Genomic DNA, 24,900 nt, shown 5'->3' on the forward strand with positions numbered 1-24,900 from the left:
TGTCATAGAATTCTCAAAAATTCCTAACTGCTTCTCTCTCTCTCTTTTGCTCTTATTCTTTCTCTCTCACTCTCTCTCTTTTCCCACCCTTAAGCCAAGTACAGGGATAGCTGTCTCATTATTGGTGGCTTAAAATGATGTTTTTGAACAAGAAGACGCTGGATACTTTTGGTGACTAGCACTATCTCTGTTTTTTTCCTTTTAAATTCCTGAGCTATTGTTTAGCAGTATGCCCTTTTATCTCCATTGCTACTGAAGCTGAATGTTACTTGAGTGGAAAGCATAACTGCTTTCTTTTCTATGTCCTTAAACCCTTTGATAATGTTACTGTTTGAGAGTCCCTAAAGCCAGGGTTCTAGGAGACTCTGGCATGTCTGAACAGCTGAACTAGAAAATAATGGAGTAGGGCAGGTGGGTGGGGGAGCAGGGCATTCTGTTGATAAAAGAGCTCCCTTCTTTGCACACATAGCCAGTTAATCGGCCATTCTGAGATAGTTTGGATGGGGAGGGGGGGCTTCTGAGAATCGCCAGTGACAGTTAAGTGGCCTATTGTTGACGTCCTCTGCTGAAGGACTTGGTTGGATTCAGCTTCTGCCTTACCCCCACCCCCTGTGGATTTTCTGTTAGATTCATCATTTGCCATTCAGGCGTCATCTTTCACTTTCTCCTTCCAACATGACTGCTTTGTGTGCTGGCCCCTGCTTTACTCCTGCTATTCCCAAACTATAAAGGGAACTATGTGGGGCTTCAGCAGGACTGAGAAATTGACTCTGCTGTCTGTTGAGAACTATAATAATGACTGCGGTGACCTTCATGTCTAGCAGAAAACCCACTATCTGTGCTAGCACAATGATGACCACCTGAAGACAGAGAAAGGGGAATCTTGATTGAATTCCTTCTCATACAATATATAGTTATTTCCTTTGTTCTCCTCTCCATTCTCTTCCCCTTCTCCCCATCGCCACTGGAGGACTGATCTCAAATGCAGCTGTGAGTAAAAGTTAATGCCTTTGAAATAATAATACATTGCATTTTGCAGGCTTTACCAAGCCAATTCACTCAAGTTGTCTCATCTATACCCCTTCAAACCCTGTGAGGTAGGGAGGGGAGGTATGATTAACCTCATTTGATGGATGAGTAAACTGAGATTTAGAGATTAGGGCAGCTGCCCCAGATATTTTAGACGAGAAGTGAGCACCCAGTCTCTGTCTCTAAGCCCAGTGGTCTTTCAATGGCATCCACACCTTATGTGTAAGGAGGATATGGCCCAGGGAAAGCATGAGTGGGCTAGGGGGAGAAGAAGAGCAAAAGAGAAGATGCTGTAGAGGAGGGAGGAAAGGAGGAGTATCCCAGGGCTGCTGGCTACTCTGGTCTTTCTCCAGAGATGGAAGCTTTGATGCTCACAAGGGGCTGCCCTGGCCAACCTCCTGAGAGAAAAGAAAAGCTAAGGGCCTGTCTTCCTCCTTCTCTCTTCCCTCTCTCCTTCCCAGGAGAGGATGTGCTGGGTTGGGGAGGGGCAGCCCTAGCTCTCCCAAGGCCTGGCATGTGGGAGCCACATGCAAGGTGCCCCAGACAGCCTAATGCTCATTCTCAGGACGGGCCTTCCAGCCTCTAGGTGCTGTGCTGTCCTGAGGCCTGGGCCATGGTGCCCAAGGAAAGCCCCTGAAGCTCACCAGGAGGAAGAAGCATGCAGGGCACCCCTGGAGGAGGGACGTGCCCTGGGCCATCCCCTGTGGACAGGCGGACACTCCTGGTCTTCAGCTTTATCCTGGCAGCAGCTTTGGGCCAAATGAATTTCACAGGGTGAGTGGCTGCTCCGCAGTGGGAGGGAGGACTGGCTGGGAGGAGGGGACTGGATGTCCCAGCAGGAGGTGGCTGCCCTGCTGGTGCCTGATCAAGGCGGAGAGTCAGGATGTGGGTTCCTGTCCTGAACCCACTTCCAGCTCCGCAGCCTCCCACTCTCATGCTCCGGGGCTGGCTCGTTGGTGGTCCTCCCCAAATCCGGAGTTCTTAATCCAGAGTCCAGGAGGAAGCCCCAGGGCTCCAAGAATCCCCTGAAACCACATGCAACAATTTTCCTATACAACAGGGGCTTCTTCGTGGAGGAAGCATTCATAGCTTTCCTCTGATTCTCAGAGAAGTTGTAGCCCCCACAAGACTACATACCCCTACCAAAAATGGATGTGGGTGTTGTCCTCCTTCAAATGACAGGAAGTTCTAGTATTACACACCAGGCCCTCTGTGGATGGACTTTGAGCCTCTCCAAGGTCCACAGGTGGATGCCCCACAGTGCTCCACAGTAGAGAAGAGGAGACACAGCTAGTGTAGAGATGGGGTTCCTCACCCATGGTCTCAGAGCCGGCCTGCGAGGGCACCAACCCCATCCCGGGTGTCGCACCCCAGAGCCCACACCACAAGCCTCTTGGATACGAAAATTCCACCCACCTCCATCGGGAAGGGAAGGAGCTCAGCTTCCTCCATGTCAGGTGGGGTGAGGTTGTCTGATCTCACCTTCCGGGCGTTGAGACAGACCATGGCCTTGGGGCCACACTGGTCCCCCCAGCCCCTGTGTCTATTCCTTTCTCCCCTTCATTCCTTTCATTTGACACACCGCCCCCCTCCCCATTCCTTTCCCTTTCTTCTTCCCCTGGCTTGGCCTTCAGTCCAGCAGTAGCACTGACAGGCTTTATTTAGCCCCCGGGGTGGTCTGTCCTTGGGGCTGGAGAGCCCACTGGTTCTAGACTGAAGGACCATGTGCATCTCAGAGCTGCCTGCGAGTCCTGCCTGCTCAGGGCTCCTTCAGCCTCTACTCATGTGGTCCCTCCCGGCCTTCCCGCCTGGCCCTCAGCTGGGCCTCTGCTCCAGTCTGCCCCTTCCAAGTGCCACAGTCTTCCAGGGATCCTTCTCTGCAGCTTCCTCCGCCCCTCCCTGTGTTTTTCTAGGCACCAGGTTCTTCGAGTCCTGGCCAAAGATGAGAAGCAGCTTTCACTTCTCAGGGATATGGAGGGCCTGAAGCCCCAGAAGGTGAGGACTCCTCAGGCTTGAGGACACCCCCCACCCCCTCCTCAGTGGCTCACACCTTTAGCTCCTTGTCCTGCCCCCCTTTACCCCAAACCTGCCCTCCTGAGGTCCTTGCAAAGAGTACAGACCTGTGGGAAATCACATGTGCACAGCTCCTCTTCGGGAAAAATCAGGGACACCTGCCCAGAAATTTGGGCTGCTTTTTAGGCTGTGTCTCCTCTAGCCACCCACTCTCTCCTGGATAGGGAGCTGCTGCATGACCCATCAGGGCACCGATCTCCAAACAGCAGGAATTTCCTAAAGCCACACAGAATTTCCTAAAGCCACACAGGTGGGAGGGCACAATGTCTCTGGGTGGGATGCCACGTAGCATGGAGATTGGATACATTGGCCTCCCAAGTGAAATGGCTTAGCTTGGCAAACCTGTATTTTATCTGGGTTCGTCCCTGTCAGCCTGAGCATCTTTCCTGAGAACATTTGTCCTCTGCAGGTTTTCACAATGGAAAACATTTTCTTTGACTTTGACTATTACATAGAAGGGTTTTGTTAGGGGGCCGTTGGAACTACCAGATATTCCTGGATGTGGTCAAAGCCCTTGCTCCTACTTGTCTGAGTGTCCCGTCGACTGGGACTCATGATGCTTTATGATCATTCTCTCCCTTTTACTAATTGAAAAATAGGCATTGCAAAAGGCTGACCTAGAGACCCAGATTCGGCCTCTCCTACTTCTGCGGGGATGGGAACAGTGATGCCTCCCTTTCCTGACCAGTGTTCTTGTCCGTGTTCATGTCCCAGATGATGAGCGGCCTCACCTTGAGGACTCTTTAGGGGTCTCTGGATCCAGACGAAGTTGCAATCAGTATGAGTGAGGTGTGGAGGCAACAGGACTTGGAATTAGGGAAGGAACCTCAGTGCCTTGGGGATTTTGTTTGTCCCAGTCTTTCCGCTCAGTCTTAGGGTTTCATTACGTGACTGCGGCCCGTTTAGGTGTACAGTAGTCCCTGCTGATTGGCAGTCAACCAAAAACATTAAATGGAAAATTCCAGAAAGAAACAACTCATAAGTTTTAAATTGCAAGCTGTTCTGAGTAGTGTGATGAAGTCTCGCACCTGCACGCTGTCCACACTCCCCTCCGTGAGTCACTTAGTGGCCATCTCGGTCATCAGACCGACTGTCAAGGTGTTGCAGTGCTTCTGTTCGTCTAACCCTTATTCAACTTAATAATGGCCCCAAAACACAAGAGTAGTGATGCTGGCATTTGTTATAATTGCTCTATTTTATTATTAAGCTATTGTTTTTAATCTTTAACTGTGCCTAATTTATAAGTTAGGGCCAGGTGTGGTGGCTCATGCCTGCAATCCCAGCACTTTGGGAGACCAAGGTGGGCAGATCATCTGAGGTCAGGAGTTCAAGACCAGCCTGACCAACATGGTGAAACCCCTGTCTCTACTAAAAATACAAAAATTAGCCGGGCATGGTGGCACACACCTGTAGTTCCAGCTACTCAGGAGGCTGAGGTAGAAGAATGGTGTGAACCCGGGAGACAAAGGTTGCGGTGAGCTGAGATCATGCCATTGCACCCCAGCCTGGGCAAAACTCCATCTCAAAAAAAAAAAAATTTATAAGTTAAATTTTATTATAGGTCTGTCAAAAACATAGAGTGAATAAAATCTAGTATTTAATAGCACAACAGGGTGACTATAGTCAATAATAATTTAATTGTATATTTTAAAATAACTAAAAGAGTGTACTTGGAGTACTTGGATTGTCTGCAACACAAAGAATACGTGCTTGAGTGATAGATACCTCATTTGCCCTGATGTGATCATTACATATTGTATACCTGTATCAAAATATCCCATATACCCCAGAAATATACACACCTACTATGTACCCACAAAAATTAAAAATTACAAAAAAACCTGTATCCCAAATCTGTATGTATAGGAAAGAGCACAGTCTAGGGTTCAGTACTATCTGCTGTTTCAGGCATCCGCTGGGGGGCCTTGGGACATCACACCCCCTCCCCATCTCCTGCGTAGAAAGAGGGTCTCTACTGGCTGAGAGATTCTCTGGCTCTCTGTGGTCACCTACAGGATTGTGTGGAAGGACATGGAGTAACGCAGCTCTCTCTCTCTTTCCCTGGTGAACAAGGTGGACTTCTGGCGTGGCCCAGCCAGGCCCAGCCTCCCCGTGGATATGAGAGTTCCTTTCTCCGAACTGAACGACATCAAAGCTTATCTGGAGTCCCGTGGCCTTGCTTACAGCATCATGATAAAGGACATCCAGGTGAGGCCCTGCCCCAGCTGGGACCCTGCCTTCCTCCTTCCTTTCTGGTTGGGGCCCAACATGGAGGAGATGTTCTCGGGGCTAAAAGTGGACATGTGGTTTCTGGGTCTCCATCGGCGTGTTTGTGAACATGCTGTGGAAGGAAATGAGCTGTACGCTTCTCAGAATCTGAAGCTAGGACAGAGTTCATGGGAGAAGCACTCACAGTGTGGGAGTGGAGAGGGCGCCTGTGATGAGTCCTCCTGGGGAGGGATTTGCAGCTAATAAACAGCAAAGGCACGAGGAGAAGAGAGACAGGAGGATGTAGCTGGGGTCTTCCCCAGGCACCGTGGGAAGGTGCCTCTGGATAGCTTCTTCCTTTGCTTATCTGACCACTCCCTCCTGTTCCCGCTGTGTCTGAGCCATCCAATGCCTGGGGGAACGGCTTTACTTCAGAGGATTGGGAAATGGTGAAAGAAGCACACAGAGCACTGGTGTGGTTGACTTCCCCCAACCTCCACTGCATGGCTGTCTGCACGGGGCATCTCCCCCAGGCAGGATTCTCCCAGAGGAACCTCTTTGGGAGAGGCAGCTACAGACCTGCTCTTGGGTAGGACAAAGGTAGCCTTCATCCTGGACACCCCAGTCTCCCTGCTGCTTTCCCTGCATCTTTTCTGAACATCATGAAATTCTGTTTCAATTGTTCTATTTTCCAGTATATCCTAAAGAGCCCCTGAAAGGTGCTGGTAGCACAGCCTCCTTCCTAGAGATCTTTGTGGGTACCACTCATTGGTTAAGCCTCCCTGGCTGCATCTTTCTGCAGCTGCTGCTGCTGGCCATGTACCTGTGGAACTGCATCCATAAGGATTTCATTCCCAACCTTGTTGTATGGCGCTAATCTCCCCTAAGGGCTCCGACTGTGGGAACACAGAGCCTCCCGGAGCGCACACACTTGACACCGTATGTCAGGGGATCAACGCATCAGGCAGCATTCCGTTCCCATGCGAGCGCAGGGCTGGGGCACTTTGGTCCTTTCAAAGACCTTTATCCCTCATCAGGCACATCTGTTTCCCGCTCAACGTGTGTGTGGGGGGGATATTTCTCTAATGAAATCCCCCACAAACAAAAATGGGGAAACTCCCGCAGACAAAAGAGGCTACCACATCAAAAGAAATAGAACTGCATTCTCATTTTTAGCCCAGGCCTCTATTTTGAAGTTTCCATTTCCCTGGTTCAGCCCCACCCTGGGAACTCCGCAGCATTTGGCAAACAGACACACAGAGGTCTCTAAAAACTTTCTGTTGATTTCTGCACATCAGGGACGGCCCCAGAGTCCCCTCTGAGCCTCCCGCTCTGGCTTTAGCCTGTCCTTTCCCCACATCCGCAGCCCCGAGTCCCTCTAGGGCTTTGCCCTCCCTCTCAGGAAAATGCTCTGACCTCTTAGCCTTGATCCAGCCAGGCAGGATTTTCACCAACTCGCACTTCCTGCAGGGATCAAGCACTCACTGCCATACTTGAGATCATATTTTGGCTTAGAGGGAGCTGGGGGTGGGGGTGGCTGATGTGTTGATGTGTTGAGGGGTTGTTGATGGGGAGGGGTCCAGGAGGAGGGAAGCTGAGATTTGCTAACAGGACCGGAAGGACTTTGCACCCCTCGGGTTGTTGGCGTCCCGTCTTGTATTTCAGATACAGACTCACGGGCCTGATTTTCTCCCTGTCCCCTGGATCCCCTCAGCCAAGTACTCGGCAATGTCCCCTGCAGGGTGGGCCCTCGGTGGTTGTCTGCTGAATGACTGGCTCTGTTGGAGAGTTCAGGACAGGCACGACCTTATTCACATGTGGGTCTTTGTTCCTCTGGCCCCCTCCCCTCAGCCAAGGTTCAGCTCCACGCTCCATATCCATCTTCCTATCCCAGCACCTACCACAGGACCTGCTGCTTCGTTGGGGCTTGATAAATGTCAGTGGAACTAATGGACATTCATCAGGAGGAGGAAAGGAAAGAGGAGTGGTCGTGTTTGGTGGCTAGGACCAGGCTGGAAAACCTCGATGCTGGTTTTCACTTTGGCCAGAGGCAGAGGAGATTTTGGAATCTCTCCTTCCCTCTGCCCTGTGATCAGAGGGATGCTTGAGAAACATGAGGCAGGGCCATTCATTCCACTCCCAGACACAGAGGGCCCTACTGTGTGCTGTGCATCGGGCAAGGGGCTGGAAACACAGAGATAAAAAACCTGGCCCTGTATCCAGGACAGCTGGAGGGTCGCGGGGGCCGGGGATGGAGGGGAGTAAATCGGTGGTTACAATGGAGTGGATGAGCGGCTGATGGAGTGAGGGCGGTTGCTATGGGAGCGCATACAAGAGGCACTGCACGCCGTGCTTCTGAGACGGCGGTAATTACGGTGCGCTGAAGAGCAGGTGAGGGGGGCTGGCCAGAGGAAGGGGGCCCCCACCCCGATTGGCGATGAAGCCAGACCCCATCACAAAGAGTGCCCTCCACCATGTGATGAGGTCAGGATTTTATCCTGACAACTAGGGGGTAGTCATGGGAGGTGGTTTGACACGATCAGATTTGCATTTCAGAAAAACCACCCTGACAGTGACAGTGTTGAGTTGGGGACAGGGCCAGGGAGAGATTGACAGGCAGGAGGGTGGTGAGGAAATTGCAGTGGGCCAGGCAAGAAATTATCTGATTCCGAGCGAGCTCTATTTGCATTTAATTTTTCTTCACCTCCTCGTTCTTTTCAGCCCTTTGGTTTTTTTTTTTTTTTTTTTCCCTAGGATGAGTCACCATGGAAAAACTTCACTTGAGCAATCAGCTCTGTGGCTTTTAATGGCTTTTTTTCTGATTACAAAATTAATAAATATTCATGTTAGATAATTTGGAAAATAGTGGAAAGCACAAGGAGAAAACAAAAATCACCCAAACTTTGACCATCTAGAGCAGAATACAATTGAGTGTAAATACTGCTTTGCCAATTTCCCTCGCCCTAGTGGATCACTCTCATCACCATGCAAATACAGTTATTTCTCCCATTTAAAAAAACCCTCTCTTGATCCCTTCCCTCTCCCCTCCAGCCATCACCCCATTTTTATGCTTCCCCATAGACTGAAACTCCTGAAAATACTGACTGTCCCTGTCATCTCCATCCCTTTCTGCTGGCAGGCTGCCCACCCCCTCACTTCACCAAAGCTTCCCTCGACAATGTCACATGCAACTTCCAGATCCAACCCGATGGCCAACTCTCAATGTTCCTCTTCCAACAGCACAACTGGTCACTCTCTCCTTCCTGGAGCCTGTCTCTTCTCCTGGCATCCAGGACTTCTGTGTTCTGTCTCCAGCCAGCACCTCCTTTCCTGGATCCAACCACCTACTCAGTGTTTCCACCTGGGGGTCCAATGGACATCTCCAACTTTCCAGGTCCAGACCAAGCTCCCCTGGCCCTTCATCGGTGCCTCCACAGCCCTCTGTATCTCAGGAAATGGCAACACCATCCTTCCAGTCACTCAGATCAGAAGCTGGGAGCCATTCTTCACCCCTTCCTCAAACCCCCCATCAACAACAGATTTATCGCTGCCTTCAGAATAGATCTTAGCACATCCCACACCACCCCCTAGGGCCCATGCGCCATCTCGTCCCTCACCTGGGTTCTTCCAGTTGCTTTCTAACTGCTCTCCCCCATTCCCCACCTTGATTCCTTATTACCTAGTCTCAAAACAGCAGCAAGAAATGTCCTTTAAAACTATTGCAAATTCAAGCATGTTGTTCCTCTGCTTAAAACCCAACTAATTTGGAGTAAAAGCCAAAGCCCTTGCAATGGTCATAAGGCTTTTCATTTTATTGTATTTATTTATTTTGAGACAAGATCTCACTCTGTCATCTAGGCTGAAGTGCAGTGGCACAATCATGGCTCACTGCAGCCCCGAACTCTCAGGCTCACTCCATCCTCTCGCCTCAGCCTTCTAAGTAGCTGGGACTACAGGCCCATGTCACCACACCTAGCTAATTTTTGTATTTTTTGTAGAGATGGGGTCTGATTATGTTGCCCAGGCTTGTCTTGAACTCCTGGGCTCAGGCAACCTGCCAACCTCGACCTCCCAAAGTGCTGAAATTACAGGTGTGAGCCACCACACCAGACTGCTCATCTTATTTTAAATTGTACCCTTCTTCTTCCCCACTTCCCCAACTTCCTCTTTCCTTCCCATTTCACTCTTGTTGACATTTACCATTTTCTCATTGCCTATATAATTTAATTCTTTACTTCTTTAAATTATTATCTTGCTAGCTGAAGAGTACAGTTTTTATTTTTTATTTGTTTTCTTTTTGAGACAGGGTCTCACTCCCTCACCCAGGCTGGAGTACAGTGGTATGATCTCGGCTCACTGCAGCCTCCACCTCCCAGGCTCAAGCAATTCTCATGCCTCAGCCTCCCGAGTAGCTTGGATTACAGGCATATACCACCACCCCTGGCTAATTTTTGTATTATTATTATTATTATTTTTTAAGTAGAGACAGGGTTTCACCATGTTGGCCAGGCTGGTCCCAAACTCCTGGCCTCAAGTGATCCACCTGCCTCAGCCCCCCGAAGTGCTGGGATTATAGGCGTGAACCACCAGAGTTTGTTTTTTTTTAAGATGGGGTCTTGCTATATTGCCCAGGGTGGAGTGCAGTGGCTATTCACAGGTACAGTCATAGCGCACTGCAGCCTTGAACGCCTGGGCTCAAGAGATCCTCCTGCCTCAGCCTCCTGAATGGCTGGGACTGCAGGCGTGCATCACCATGCCTGGCTTGAACAGCAGAGTTTCAAAGGTAGAAATGCTGTTGGCTGGTCTGAGGGTGAGTGGCAGCTCCAGAGAGGAGAAGAAGACAACAGGAAAGATTGCAGGAGAAGCCAGGGAAGACAGGAGCAGTGATGGGCAAAACCCTAAGAGAGGTGGAGCCTGCCTGCATCATGGGGGTAGGGACAGAAGAGGACCCAGGCCCCTCTGTTGGGCCACTGAAATTCAGGTGCTGACTGACTCACCCAGATGACCATTAATGGGGGCTTTCTGCCCTCCAAGTCCTACAGAAGCTATCCTACCTCTGGAGAACCCAGACTTCCTGGTCATGCCTTGTAATGCTCCATCACAGAGCCCTGGAGTCACCCCAAAGTTATTATCACCCTCCTTATCATTGTCACCCTCCTCCTCATCATCATAGCTAACATTCACTAGCATTTACTACATACCTGGCAAAAGTCTAAGCATTTAGCATGTATTAACCGCTCTAATCCTCATGAGAACATTGGGGTGTGTGTGTGTGTGTGTGTGTGTGATGGAGACTTGCTCTGTCGCCCAGGCTGGAGTGCAGTGGCACAATCGCCACTAACTGCAACCTCCGCCTCCTGAGTTCAAGCAAGTCTCCTGCCTCAGTTTCCCAGGTAGCTGGGATTACAGGCGCGCACCACCACGCCCGGCTAATTTTTGTATTTTTAGTAGAGACAGGGTTTTGCCGTGTTGGCCAGGCCAGTCTCGAACTCCGGAGGCCTCAAGTGATCCACTTGCCTTGGCATCCCAAAGTGCTGGGATTACAGGTGTCAGCCACTGCACCTGGCTCTCATGAGAACATTTTAAAGTACATGATAAAGTATGTGATAACATGTCCTCCATTTTACAAAGGGGAAACTGAGGCACAGAGAAGTTAGTAATTTGATGGAGTTGGTGGCAGAATCAGGGTTTAATCTGAGCTCCCGCACCCTCAGACTCCACTCTCAAGCCATCTGTCCCCTCAGCGGTCATCACTGTTGTCTGTGTGGCATTTTAACTTTGCCTCTTTGGGAAGCCTTGTGGTTTGGCCTTGACCTCTGAGGGGGTCCATTCTGAAAACATCAGATGGGCAGCCACCCCCCACATCCCGTGCCACGGGACTGGAGTTGCTACTGGCCACAGAGCTGCTAACTGCAGATGTTAGACCTGGAAGAGAAGGCCAGGAACCTGGGAGGAGAGGCAGCGGCTGCTGTCCCAGAGCCCCCAATCCACTCTGTTTCCACGAGCCGTGTCCATTTTGCATCTGTGGCTGGAGTTCGGCTGTGAGAGATCCTGCTCTCCTCTGCCTCAGCTTCAGCACTGGGGGCCCGCTGCCTCCTCCCCTACCCAACCCGGAAGACTGTTCTTCCCTTAGGGCCCTCATCCTTCCTGACTCATCGTAAATTAATTCACACCGAGGTATTGCTTTCCCTGTCAGGTTATGGCTTCCAGGGAGGCAGATGGCTTACTTCTGAGTTGGTTGGTTTCTTTGTTTTGTTATTTTTTCCTGAGAAGGCTGACAGGGCTGTCATTAGGCATTCCTCAGCCTGTGGCCAGACCGCATTCTTCGGTCACCCATCCCCTTCCCCCAGCCCCAGGAATGGAGCAAACACTGGTGCATTTTCCAGGCCAAGGCAGATTCCTGTTCCTGGAAGTGGAGCCAGCTGTGAGGGCTGAGAATTCCCAGTTCGAAAGAGGGTGTCACCTCCATTCACAAGGCTGTGAGGGTGTCTGGAAAGTTGTTTGCAGTTTGGTGCTGACTTCCCATTTGCCTCCAAGCTCTTGTGTGGAACAAAGGACAGCCTCCTGGGTCCTGTCTTCCTGTGGGTGTCCCAGGCTGTGTGGGGAAAATTGTGTCTTCTGGTCCTTTTTTTTTCCCGATTTCTCCTCCCTGTCCTCCACTTTCACCCCAACTTCAGGCTTCCACCAGATCTTTGGAGACCCTTTGCCTTGTCCTCACGGCTGGCAGGCTGCTGTCTTCCTTGCAGCTGCTCGTCACAGCTGATGGCACCGGGCACACATTGGTCATGGTAGGCTGTTGAGATTTGGGTCGGCTTCCTGGGAAGAAGACAAATTCCTTTTGTTAGAGCTTCCCAGAAGTGTTTGCGAAGGGCCAGAGAGGACCGGGGCTCCTCCAGCCGTATCTAACTTACCCAGCAATCCCGGCTTTGCCCCTGGCCAGCCAGTGCAGCTGGAAAACATCGCAACTGTGATTGCCTCGCATGGAGTTGGTGCTCAAAAATGAAGTGAGCCCCGAACATCAATTTCCAGTCCCATTTTTAAATCTATGAACCTGAGCGTTGTGAGCGAGCCGACTAGGCCTCAGGGATGAGTGAGTCATTAGGCATTGCCTCATCTGTGGCAGGTGGGGTGGGGAGGGACACCGCTCTTCCTGACGGGGGTGGAAGACTCCACGGTAGCCATTAGGGCTTTTGGTTTTGCTATTATTTATTCATTTAAAAGTTCTGGGCTGAGGTGGGTGCATCACCTGAGGTTGGGGGTTCGAGACCAGCCTGACCAACATGGAGAAACCCTGTTTCTACTAAAATACAAACAATTAGCCAGGCGTGGTGGTGCATACCTGTAATCCCAGCTACTCGGGAGGCAGAGGCAGGAGAATCGCTTGAACCCGGGAGGCGGAGGTTGCGGTGAGATGAGATCACGCCACTGCACTCCAGCCTGGCCAAGAAGAGAGAAATTCCACCTCAAAAAAAAAAAAAAAAAAAAAAAAGATCTTATTGAAGTAGTATAAGCACATTGCCAAAATGTAAAAATAGAGGATAGAAAAAATTTACTCCAAATCTGCCTTCTTCTATCTTAGCAGGCATTGTGAGCATTTTGGTTTATATTTTTGGCATTTTAGTGTCTTGTGTTCTTATGCTCAGACCCCTGAGCGTGATTTTTCATTATTGTAAAAACTTTCAAATTGAAAGAATAGTACAATGGAGTTTTTAGCTGTTGTTAACATTTGCATGCTCTTTCTGTCCACATACATATGCATACTCACAGACATAAACATATCTGTGTTTGTGTGTTTTTGTGCCTCTGTGTGTGTGTGTGTGTGTGTGTGTGTGTGTGTTTAGAAATAGGGTGTTGCTCTGTTGCCTAGACTGGAGTACAGTGGTACGATCATAACTCACTCTCAATCATAGCTCACTCTAGCCTCCAACTCCTGGGCTCAAGCAGTCCTCCTGCCTCAGCTTAAGTAGCTGGGACTATGGGCATGCGTCACCAAGCCTGGCTAATTTTTTAATTTTAATTTTTTGTAGAGATGGGGCCTTGCTTTGTTGCCCAGGCTCGTCTCAAACTCCTGGGCTCCAGCGACCCTCCTGCTTTGGCCTCCCAAAGTGCTGCGTTTATAGGTGTGAGCCACCATGCCCAACCTGCATATGTGTTATTACCGTTGGCCTTTAGTTTTGATAGTTGGCCTTAAGGAACCCAAGGGTACAGACTAGAATGCCTGGTTCTTATCTCACCTCCACCACTTGTTAGCTTTGCCATTAAGTCCCTTTACCACTCCAATCTGCTTTAGCTCTAAAACACAAATAGCTCATTTCTGTCCTGTTATCAGGTCGTCTGACTAGATCAAGTGAGATCATGAAGATAAAGAAGATTGGTCAACTAAGGCTCTAGCCCCAAATAAGTTATTGGCAAGACTTAGTTGTGGCCCAGTGCTGCAAACAAAGGGCAACTTGGGTTAATGAGGGTGCTTTCTCAGTATCCTCTGTGGCAGAGGACCTGAGTACTTCCCACACTGGACAGTCTGTGCCAAATCCTGGGGTGCCTTGGCTCCTGGATGCCATTATAAGGGCATGAGCTTGGGTGAAGGACACTAGCTCATCTCCCTGTGACCCAAGCAGAGAAAAATGTCCCAAGATTATGTAGGTGGTCTGAGCAGTGAGTGAGTGGCTAACCCAACCAGGCATTATACTGCCCTCTGTATGGGCAGCGGGAAGTACCATGTAAGGCTTGAATGCTTGACTCCATGTTGATACCCAAGGACATTGCTTTTGGCTCATCCAGACTTGTGTTTAGGAGGTAAGTGAAAGACCATTGGCACATTAATCATAATGATTTGGACTGACTTTGGCCATGCCTGGCTTTCTGAATGGCTTGCGTACCAGTTGTCTAGGCTGTTTCCTGGAAGTGGAGTTAATGTTGGGGGTCAGGGGAACCCTCTGCTTCCCCCAGGGGCGTCAGTGCACATGGTTCAGCTTGGGTCCTGACTCAACAGAGTGTTTATTGAGTGCAAAAGCAATGTTGGCAGTAGACTGTGAGCACCTTTTTGTCCCCCCAAAACACCTTCAAATCCATTATTGCATTTTATCCTATGAGGTGGAAAGGCAGATATTGCTTTCCCAATTTTCAAGCTGAGGAAACTAAGGCCCAGTAAGTTCCACAGCCAGTTAGTGGCAGAGGCAGACCTAGAACCCAGCTCTCTGGACTCCTTGCCCTGTGATCATTTGGGAAATGGCAGCATGACTGCCAGCTTGCCAGGCAGAAGAATCAGCCAGCAACCTGGACCTTCCTTCTGTTGTGCAGTTCACACTCACGGTGGCTCATTCTCCTGTGTTGCTGCTGTCTTTATGCACAGCCAGCAGAGGCAGGGCTCAGAAGAGGCATAGCCAGCCCAGCTCTCCCCTTCCTTTCCAATATGTGTTACCCATCACCCAGGTGCTGCTTGATGAGGAAAGAGAGGCCATGGCGAAATCCCGCCGGCTGGAGCGCAGTACCAGCAGCTTCAGTTACTCCTCATACCACACGCTGGAGGAGGTAGGTATGGCCGGTCAAGCTCTGTGCTCTCTTGTGTCTTTGGGCCCCTTAGGGTCTCCTGACTCAGTCAGAAACTAGTGAAGGACTCTACGGTTTATGGGAAACTGTGACTGACACTTAGGGACTGTACAGCAGACATTAGGTAAAGGTCTCTTAGGCAGAGAGTCATATTCAAAGAGATCTGGAAGCCAGAATTCAGATAGAGGGGACAATAGTTCAACTGTACGGCCCTAGGGAGGTACAGTGCAGAGTAATGGGTCTACTAGGCAGAACACTAAGGCAGGGACCCATTATGGGCCAGAATAGAGCAGGTAGGAGCTACCTTCATCTTGACAGAGCAGGAGCATCACCATCTTGAACAAACACCACCATTCTAAGTTCCCCTTGATCAAAAAACTGCCCAAATCCAGTCCTTATAGTTATAAAAAGGACAAAATCAGCCAGAAGCCCCTCCTGGGTTTATTTCTCTAAAATAAACCTGTCATTGACTGTGAAGCCACATTTTGTGTTTCTTTCCTCTTTCTTTAACTCTTACACATATCCAATCCTCCAGCTAGGGACCTAGGGCTCTCAGCCTCTCCGTGACCAGTCCTGGTGTTTAGTGGCCCCAGCCATGGGTGCTGAGGTATATAATACAAGGGGCAGGAAGCCAGGCACTTTGGACAGCCATGCTTGTAGAATAAAAGGGAGATGCCTTCACTTGGAGAAAGTTCATGATCACAGTTACAGCCAGCCAGGGCAAGTGACTTGTTTATAAAGGAAAATGTACACAGAGGGTGCAGGGATGCCCACTCCAGAAAAGAACTCAAGGCACGTGTCTCATTTTGCATGTCAAAGGACATGACATTCTTGATATCATCCATCTATTATCATCATTGCTTTTCCCACTTCACAAGTCATGCAATAGAGCATCCATTTTCTTTCATATATTTAATTCAATTAAATGTATTGAAAGAACAAGAGAATGAAATAATACAGTCTGTCACTATTTATTGATGCCAAAGATAAATAAAACAAGAACCCTGCCTTCAAGGGGCTTACAGTCTAAAAGGAGCAAGAAGATAAAAAAAACACTACAAGGTCTGTCAGATCTGTCAAATGGATTGAATGGGCCAAAGAATGGAGGCAAGAGAGAATTTCTAACCAGAGAGAGCCATGTGGGTCAAGCCTGGGGATTTCAGCAGGCTCAGCACACACTGTTCTCCCAGGCAAAGGCATAGCTCTGCACAGAGCAAGGAGCCTGGGAATCCAGCAAGATCACAACTCACTTCCTTTAGCTCTGAGGGAGTGCTCTATTTTTGCAATTCTTTATCTGGGTTCTTTTAGACCCTCGAGGGTCTAAATATCCAAAGCATTGAAGAGAGTGGGAAGGGGCAGGGAGAACATTCAGAGAGGCCCTGGTGTTCATCCCTCTTCCTGCTTAACTGCCAATCTTACACACTTCTTTCCTTTCAGATATATAGCTGGATTGACAACTTTGTAACGGAGCATTCCGATATTGTCTCAAAAATTCAGATTGGCAACAGTTTTGAAAACCGGTCAATTCTTGTCCTGAAGGTAAAAGCCAACAGCATCAACCTGTAGACTCTACATTGAGGGCCTCTGGCATAAGATTGAGCTCATATGGGGTAGTGGCTGGGTGGGAGTTTTTGGGAGAAGGATAATGTGTCTACTCCTGTCTCCAGGTGACCCATAAACTTTGGGGTTGTGGCATTCAGAGATCCACCCTTGTAGGTATGAAGAGGTGACAGTGTGGTGACCTAGCCTGTCCTTGGTCAGGAAGTAGGTGGGAGGATGGATGGCTAAGGAGTTGGGGCTGCAGAGTGGCAGTTGTCACCCTGGACTTGGGGTGTGAGTGTGAGTGAGCTGGCGTTCTATTACCTCAGTTGCTTCATCTGTTCTATGGGAAGAGAGTTACACAGAAGGCCCATTTGCTAACGAGGTCATCTGGCTCAGACAGTCCTGCAGACATGCCTGAGTCTATAGAGAAGCCTCCCAGCCCTTCACAGGAGCCACTGGAACAGAATTCAAGCAAACTCAGGACCCTGCAGTTCCCTGGGTCATGAAGGAAATAGGAGAGGTGAATGCAGAGCCCATCAGAAAGCAATTCTTAGTTCACGCCCAAAAGGGCACCCGGGAGTGTGAACCCTGCAGGGCGTTTAGCATCAGCTGTCAGGAAGGACAGGTGCCTGCAGCCACTCTCAACGATTCTCTGGTGGGCTCCTCAGAAAAGCCAAGTGAACCCACCTAACTTGGGATTTGACTTAACCTGTCCCTGCTTCCATTTCTCCAGGGCCGTGGTCTTCTTTCTCTAATGTTGTCTGAAGCCTTTGCTACTCAAAGCACGGCCCCTGCATGGCAGCATCGACATCACCTGGGAGCTTATTAGAAATGCCAAACCTCAGACCCGTCCCCAGACCTACTAAGTCAGAATCTGCACTGGAATAAGATCCCCAGGAGACTCATGTAGCCCACTAGAGTTTGAGAAACTCTGGTCTTAAGATACTTTCAACCCTGGGAAATTCTGTGCTTCTGGATGGATCACTTTGCTCCCCAAGGGCACCACCATATTTTCAAAGGCCCTCACACGTGTGCACTTTTGGGCACATGGACAGGCACCTGCACACACACCCTCTTACCCAGTGCTTAAAGCTTCCCCAGGCACTGAGGATGCCTCGGGGGCCTCCTTCCAGGTAGCCCAGAGACAGTAGCTGTCTGAGTTCAAACCTTGGTTTGGGGCCCGCTTCTTTTTCTCAGTTCAGCACTGGAGGTTCTTGGCACCCAGCCATCTGGATTGACACTGGAATTCACTCCCGGGAGTGGATCACCCACGCCACCGGCATCTGGACTGCCAATAAGGTCAGCATGGACCTGTAGCCAAGGTGCACCCATGATGGGGGCTGCAACTGGGGCAGGGACTTACTATTTAAGGGCACTTTCAGTTGAACAATTACACTCAGGGTGCTGTCTCCATCCTGCCCTTTGGAGCAGCCACCATGCACTCTTACCTTTTGCAGCACGGAGCCCACATTGATCCCCTGCCTTCTAGTTGTTTAAAATCCAAGCCTTTGGTTCTGCATAAAAGATATACCTCAGGGGTTTCATGCCACCCCTTCCTGCAGCCACTGGCTGTGAAAATGTCCTGTGCCACCTCCCAGGAGATCCAGTAGGGCCTCCCATCCCTCCTCACTCTTTCTTGCAGATTGTCAGTGATTATGGCAAAGACCGTGTCCTGACAGACATACTGAATGCCATGGACATCTTCATAGAGCTCGTCACAAACCCTGATGGGTTTGCTTTTACCCACAGCATGGTGAGGGCACCTGGGAAGGATGGAAGGAGGGGGTCAGCTCTAGGGGGATGGAGAAAAGGTCACTGTGCTTTGGGAACCAGCCCCTTCAGAGCCTCTTTGCAGAAGCCCTCACCAAGGGCAGGAGGGCTGCTCAGGTACTGCACCTGCAGGCTCTTGCCCTCTGACCTCTTTCTTGCTGCCCAGGGAAGGCCACAATTGGCAGCCTGTGCCCAGGCCTCTCCCCAGACCCTGACTTCAACTGCACAGTATCTGAGCTGCATCCTTGGCCCAGCCCCATGCCAGCGTCATCCTGTCCTGGCAATTCCTTCCCTTTGCTCCTCCCTGCCCCACCAGGGTCCCCTACCCCATAGGCCAGGATATCAGAGGCTCCCATCCCTGGGAATGGGCCCAGCGAATGAGGTCACCTGACCTGGGCTTTCCCAGAACCGCTTATGGCGGAAGAACAAGTCCATCAGACCTGGAATCTTCTGCATTGGCGTGGATCTCAACAGGAATTGGAAGTCAGGCTTTGGAGGTATGGCAACCTGCTGTCCTGGGGCAGGGTTGGAGAAGAGGTGTTGGCCCATGGCAGGTTCTCCCACTCAGTCAGATTATGTCGACTCAACTTGGGAGGCACGGGACAATGTAGTCAGCTAATATGCATGAGTCACGGCCAGGGACAGGCAAGTACATACCTCAGACTGGCTGTGGGTATGGGAGAGGTTGTGTGTGTGTGTTGAATGTACACATGTGCCAAACCTTCATGGGAAACATTTAGGGGAGCCCCCAGCTCCTGAAATGAGGACTAACTGCATGAGTCAAGTCCTAAATATGACAGAGAAAGGCTTAAAGGAGGTACAAAGTAGCCTTGCTTGTTGTTCAAAATCCAGAGTTTATGGTGCTCCTAAAATATCCCTAGCCCTGCCCTGAAGGGAGCACAACACGAAGAAATGCCTCTGAACTCTTTCCCCGAGAGCTAGGACCTGAAATCTGCCCTTTGGGGAGGCCAGGGCAATAGTTTCAAGTGTCCAATAGAATGAACCACTTTTTTTTCTTGTTTTCTTTTCTTCGAGACAAGGTCTCACTCCGTCACCCAGGCTGGAGTGCAGTGGTATGATCATGGCTCACTGCAGCCTTGACCTCCTGGGCTCAAGTGATCCTCCCACCTCAGCCTCCCAAGTAGCCGGGACCACAGGTACACAGCACCACACCCAGCTAATTTTTGTTTTTGTTTTGAGACTGAGTCTTGCTCCGTTGCCCAGGCTGGAGTGCAGTGGCATGATCTCAGCTCATTGCAATGTCTGCCTCCTGGGTTCAAATGATTCTCCTGTCTCAGCCTCCTGAGTAGCTGGGATTGCAGGCGCCCACCACCACGCTGGGCTAATTTTTGTATTTTTAGTAGAGATGGAATTTCCCCATATTGGTCAGGCTGGTCTCAAACTCCTGACTTCAGGTGATCCACTCACCTTGGCCTCCCAAAGTGCTGGAATTATAGGCATGAGCCACTGCGCCCAGCCAATTTTTGTATTTTTAAAAAATTTTGTAGAGACGTGGTTTCACCATGTTCCCTCAGCTGATCTTGAACTCTTGGGCTCAAGTCAATCAGCCGCCTCTGCCACCCAAAGTGCTGGGATTACAGGCATAAGCCACCACACCTGGCCTCCAGCCAATTCTTTATCATCAAGGCTGGCTTGAGCCTGATTTTTATTTTTGACCCATTACTTTATGACCCTGGTGTATACCTGCAGAGCTGTCTGATCCCAGTGAGGGGGAGGGGCAGCTTTCTCCTGAGTTCCTTGGTGTTCTTCCCTGATTATCTCCCTTACCATGCGAGGGGCATAGGGATTGGGAAATTGAGGCCTCCAGAAAGCTCAGAGACAGGTCCATGGGCCCTGGAAATACAGCAATTTGATGGGCAGGACAATTTGATGGGTCCAGTCATGACAGAGATTCCAGAACAGACACAGCCCTCGGCCCCCAGACGTGGCATCTGCACTTCACCGGGGGCTCAGGGTTTGGCTCCACAGGGGACGGTGTCATTGCTGTTGATAATCAGACCTATAGGCTGGTGTCCCAACCAATGAGATAGAACATTTTAGATTTGGATGCCCATTGCTTTTAAAATCTGACTTCTTGGGGTCTGTTCTCACTGAAAAATAAGGATGGCCCCAAAGCACTGAGAGTGAGGCCCCTGGCCCTAGCGTGGGGGTTGTAACTGCTTGTGTAAGGGAACAAGACCATGCAAAATTAGGCATTTCCACCTCCAAATGAACAGACGCTTGCCTCAGCGGGGGCATCCATGTGGCCCCTCAGCACTGACTGGAGTGAGTATCCATGGATCCTAAGATAGGCTGGCTAGTAGAAAGATAAATTACCTCTTAAAGAAAATAACTTCTGTGGGTCTCACCACAGGAAAAAAAATATGTGTACACACAATGTACAAAACAATTATGGAAAAAAGGCCCAGAGGGGGCAAAAAGCTCCCATAATCCCACCACTCAGAGATCACTGCTTTTAATAATTTACCATGTCCTTCCAAAGATTTCCCCTTGCTACAAATTACATTTTTTAGAGAAGGAAAAATAAATAGCTAATGAATCCATTAGCAGGTACTTGTGAAACAGGCGGACTCAGAGGACCTCGACTGTGAACGTCAGAGATGCAGGCAGCCAATTCCCATTTGGCCAGGGGAAGATTAGTTTATTCTGCTTAGCTCAAACCAGAACTAATGGCCTGAAGTGTTTCTCCATATTTGGGCAAAGCCACCTGGTCGTTGGCAGGGGAACCGCTTTCTGTGCGTGGGCCGCAAAGGCAGACAAAGCCTTCAACCTCCCCCGCTCTGCGCATCTGTTGCTGTTTGTCATTCATCAAGTGGAGCAGGTGCAGGAGCTCCCGGCAGACATAACAAACAAGGCCGCTGTTAGATGGGCTGATTCCAGCCTGGGGGCTGCCTTTCCACCCCCTAGCTCTGCCGGCACATCCCCTTCTAACCAGGGTCCCCATCCCAGGTGAGGACCACCAAACCGAGAGGGGTCACGCTCCCTGGGCCTCCCTGGGGCCAGCAAGAGTGTGTGTCTGGGTCGGTGACTCAGGCTGGACGATTTTGTTTATGGTTTTGTTATTGCCTTAATTGAATGGCTGTGTAATGAGTAACCTGTAGACCATCCCTCCCACCCGTGCCTGGCCTCCTGCGCATTCCTGGGGAGGACTTGTGTGCTGCATTCCTAGAGCATCATCTGAAGTGGTCCATGGGCCAGTCCCCAGCCCCAGGAGTCAAGAGGAATGCTGTGGCCTCCTCAGGAGACTTCAGAAGTTGAGGCGATCCCTGATCTCTGGACGGTGCCACCATTCCAGGGAAGAGGAGAGAGAAGAGAAACTGGGATGACTCCTTCCAAGTGTGTCCTTAGCCTACAAAGTCTTGACCAGCTCAGCGCAGCCCAACCCTCCCCTCAGGAATAAGGGAAAAGCAGAGGAGGAGTGGAAGAGGAAGAGAGAGATGGGGCGAAGGCAAAGAGTCCAGGGGGAAATGGAAACAAATGAAACTTGAGAAAAGAATAAAAGCCCTGCTCCTCTTTGTTCTCTCCCTCATCTTAAGTCCCCAAGAAGAATTTTCAAAGACTTCTTTGCACCTCTGGCTCCCAGAACAGCCTCAGGCAACTATGGGGAACTATCCTCCCATATTGGTTTCCCATATCCCCAGACCCCAAGTTCATGGCGCACCTGGGGCCATGGCTGTGGCAAAGCTTCAGCTGACACCGAGTCTGAGCCCTCAACTGATGGCACACCCAGGAAGGGTCAGCCTAAAGGCATTTGCTGCTCACCAGGGGAAGCCGGGGTTGGGGCAGAGACTTACAGTTTCCTCTGGATGCAACTTCTGAGCCAGGCCCACCTTCTTAAAGGGACCACAGGACAAGCCGAGGGGGCTCCCTGCAGGGCTTCAGAACTGCGGGGTAGGGTGCGGCTGCAGTCCTCTGACATATTAGACTAGAGGATGCAGCAGTAACAAATATCCATCCCAATCTCAGTGGTTTAACACAATAAAAGTTTGTTTTTCATGCACACAAAGTCCAACATGAATAGGTGACTCTCCTTGGCAGCTTTCTTCCGCAGTGAGAGAGGGATCCAGGAGGCTGTTTCTATCTGGATTTTTTTTTTCCTTCCAGCCACACAGACAGAAAAGAGCATGGAGAAGTCACACTTGCTCTTAACAATCTCAACCCAGAAGTGCCATGTCATTTCTGCTCACTTTTCCATTGGTCAAAGTAGTCACATGACTTCAGTCATACTGCAAAGGAGGCTGGGAAATGTAGGGGAACACACAGGTATTTTGTGAGCACCGTCTGTGTCGCACGTGGGGATTTGACTCTTTGGGTGGCTTTATTTTACTTCCAGGAAATGGTTCTAACAGCAACCCCTGCTCAGAGACTTATCACGGGCCCTCCCCTCAGTCGGAGCCGGAGGTGGCTGCCATAGTGAACTTCATCACAGCCCATGGCAACTTCAAGGCTCTGATCTCCATCCACAGCTACTCTCAGATGCTCATGTACCCTTATGGCCGATCACTGGAGCCCGTTTCAAATCAGAGGGAGTTGGTGAGACTGGCTGCTTAGGGCTTGGGGAGAAGAGACCGCTTCTCAGGAAAATCCATATCTGTCATACTCCCAGAGGGCTCAGGTTGTTACTCTGAAAGCAACGGTCTGGACTGATAGACCCCGTGGTGCGGGGATGGGGTAGGGGGAGCTTGCTGTTCTCACGTGTGATCAAGTTCAAAGCTGGAGATGCTGTGCTCCCTTCTCACAAGGGCCATCTCCACCTTCAACTTCTAGGACTCCTAAATCCATGCTTCTCACCAGCTGGTGAGGGTGGGGGAGTGTGCAGGAGCCCCGGGGAGCCCCTGCCTTTCACCCCGCCAATGTCATCTTGCAGTACGATCTTGCCAAGGATGCGGTGGAGGCCTTGTATAAGGTCCATGGGATCGAGTACATTTTTGGCAGCATCAGCACCACCCTCTGTGAGTGAGCCTTCCCTGGCCCTGCTTCAGACACCACATCTGCCTGGGGTTGGCTGCAGGGCAGTGCCATGGATCTAGCTGGGCTGGCCCAAAACTGCCTCCCACACTGGATAGAAGGGTGAACAGTGGTACCCAGGCAGCTGTTTCTTGGTAGCTTTTGTGCACAGCTCCCAGTGCCTGGTTTACTGCAAGGTTCCTAAGCCTGGTAGCCTGCAGGAGCTTTCTTTTTGCAGGAGTAGAGAATGGGCTGGGTGCACGGATGTGATCCCGTTTGAGGCCTGGGCAGGAAGCCTGGTGTGGCCTGGGGTGGGTGGGGGTTTGGCTCCCAGGGCTCACTTCCCACCCAGGATGCCTCTGTACCTTGCAGCCACATCCCCTTCTTCCTTTTGGGGACACATTTTGGACCTTTTGTTTCTAGATGTGGCCAGTGGGATCACCGTCGACTGGGCCTATGACAGTGGCATCAAGTATGCCTTCAGCTTTGAGCTCCGGGATATTGGGCACTATGGCTTCCTGCTGCCGGCCACACAGATCATCCCCACGGCCCAGGAGACATGGATGGCGCTTCGGACCATCATGGAGCACACCCTGAATCACCCTTACTAGCAGCACGACTGAGGGCGGGGCAGGAGGCTCCATCCTTCTCCCCAAGGTCTGCGGCTCCTCCTGAAACACATTATGCATCCCCATCCCCATGCCCTCATCCCGACCTCTTAGAAAATAAATACAAGTTTGAACAGGCTTCGCTGCCTCTAGTGTTGGCTACCACCCCTATGGGCTCAGCACTGACAAGGGGACGAGAGGCTGCTTCTCATGCCGCAGGGGAGCCTGAAATGTGGGGGAAGCCTCTTCACTCTCCAGGCTACCTTCAGGAAAATAAGGGGGTAGAGGCTGTAGCTTTTCTCCTCTTGCAGTGTTTTCAGGGCCCGGAACAGAGAAGGCACACATTGTCCCAGCATATCTACATTTTAAGATGCTCCTGGAGGGGACGACGTTTGCTCTAAAAGAGCACTTCTGATGGGGGCATTTCTGCCACCTTGAGGGAAAGGTTGGCCCAGACAGGCCACCTCTGCCTCGGTTGGCTTTACTTCCCATGCAGGGAGGGAGCAGGAGCACATTTTGGAGGTTACCACTCACCCCACAACCCAACATGAATGAGTCATTGGCTTATGACCTGCTCCCCCCGAGGTGTCCTGAAAGGCTCCCTTGGTCTTGGGAACACAGGGTCAGAGCTAGTCAGAGCCAGCACATCAAAGCATCGCATATCCAGGAAGAAGAGCTTCTCCTCATCCTCATCATCAGTGACACCATCCTGGTTGTCATCCCTGAGCTGTGTTAAGTAGGCACTTCCCCTAAGAGAGTTAAAGGGGCACTCGTGAGATACTAATAAGGCTCCTTCCCCCAGCCCCAGGCTTCCTTGTACCTTTTGCCTTTTCATTCTGCCTGCTGCCTTCTGGGAAATGATGGGACTGGCAGGCTGTACTGGGCAGCAGGGATAGCAGGGCTGTTTGCTCTGCCCTCAGGAAGGCAGACAACCCCTAGAAACAGGAAGAGCCAAATGAGGTTGTGTAAGTCTGAGGCAGAAACATTAGTCGTGAGAGCAAGACTTGCATTTGCAAGAGTGAGGCTGTGTGTTTGTGTGCGTGTGTGTGTGTGTGTCTGTGTGTGTATGTGTAAAACTGGATGGCCACTAGCCGACCCCTGGAGGACACGGAGACAGGGAAGAAAACAGAGTGAAACAAAAATATTTGTGTAG

At 50.5% G+C, this 24,900-nt stretch overlaps 1 protein-coding gene across 3 annotated transcripts; it reads left to right on the top strand.

The window, feature by feature from the left end:
• CPA5 (carboxypeptidase A5) lies at positions 1 to 23,886 on the top strand. Of its 3 annotated transcripts, XM_003261331.2 has the most exons (13): positions 1 to 411; positions 1,040 to 1,097; positions 1,595 to 1,803; positions 2,943 to 3,024; positions 5,176 to 5,310; positions 14,743 to 14,841; positions 16,297 to 16,398; positions 17,599 to 17,700; positions 18,044 to 18,154; positions 18,578 to 18,668; positions 22,526 to 22,725; positions 23,060 to 23,144; positions 23,563 to 23,886. In XM_003261331.2, exons 3-13 carry the CDS (start codon positions 1,688 to 1,690, stop codon positions 23,748 to 23,750), a joined length of 1,311 nt encoding a protein of 436 aa, XP_003261379.1. In that variant the 5' UTR covers positions 1 to 411; positions 1,040 to 1,097; positions 1,595 to 1,687; the 3' UTR covers positions 23,751 to 23,886. The 3 variants fall into 3 exon arrangements, with proteins under 3 accessions (XP_003261379.1, XP_003261381.1, XP_003261382.1); XM_003261333.2 differs by lacking the exon at positions 1,040 to 1,097 and having other exon boundaries at positions 26 to 411; XM_003261334.2 differs by lacking the exons at positions 1,040 to 1,097; positions 23,060 to 23,144 and having other exon boundaries at positions 26 to 411.
• Positions 23,887 to 24,900: the final 1,014 nt, after the last annotated feature.

The sequence above is a fragment of the Nomascus leucogenys genome, chromosome 13 (assembly GCF_006542625.1).
Source record: "Nomascus leucogenys isolate Asia chromosome 13, Asia_NLE_v1, whole genome shotgun sequence".
NCBI lineage: Eukaryota > Metazoa > Chordata > Mammalia > Primates > Hylobatidae > Nomascus > Nomascus leucogenys.

Coding starts and splice junctions, on each gene's coding strand:
- CPA5 (XM_003261331.2), top strand. CDS start 1,688: ATGCAGGGCACCCCTGGAGGAGGGACGTGCCCTGGGCCATCCCCTGTG. Junction 14,842..16,296: donor CATACCACACGCTGGAGGAG/GTAGGTATGGCC, acceptor CTTTCCTTTCAG/ATATATAGCTGGATTGACAA. Junction 23,145..23,562: donor CAGCATCAGCACCACCCTCT/GTGAGTGAGCCT, acceptor TTTTGTTTCTAG/ATGTGGCCAGTGGGATCACC.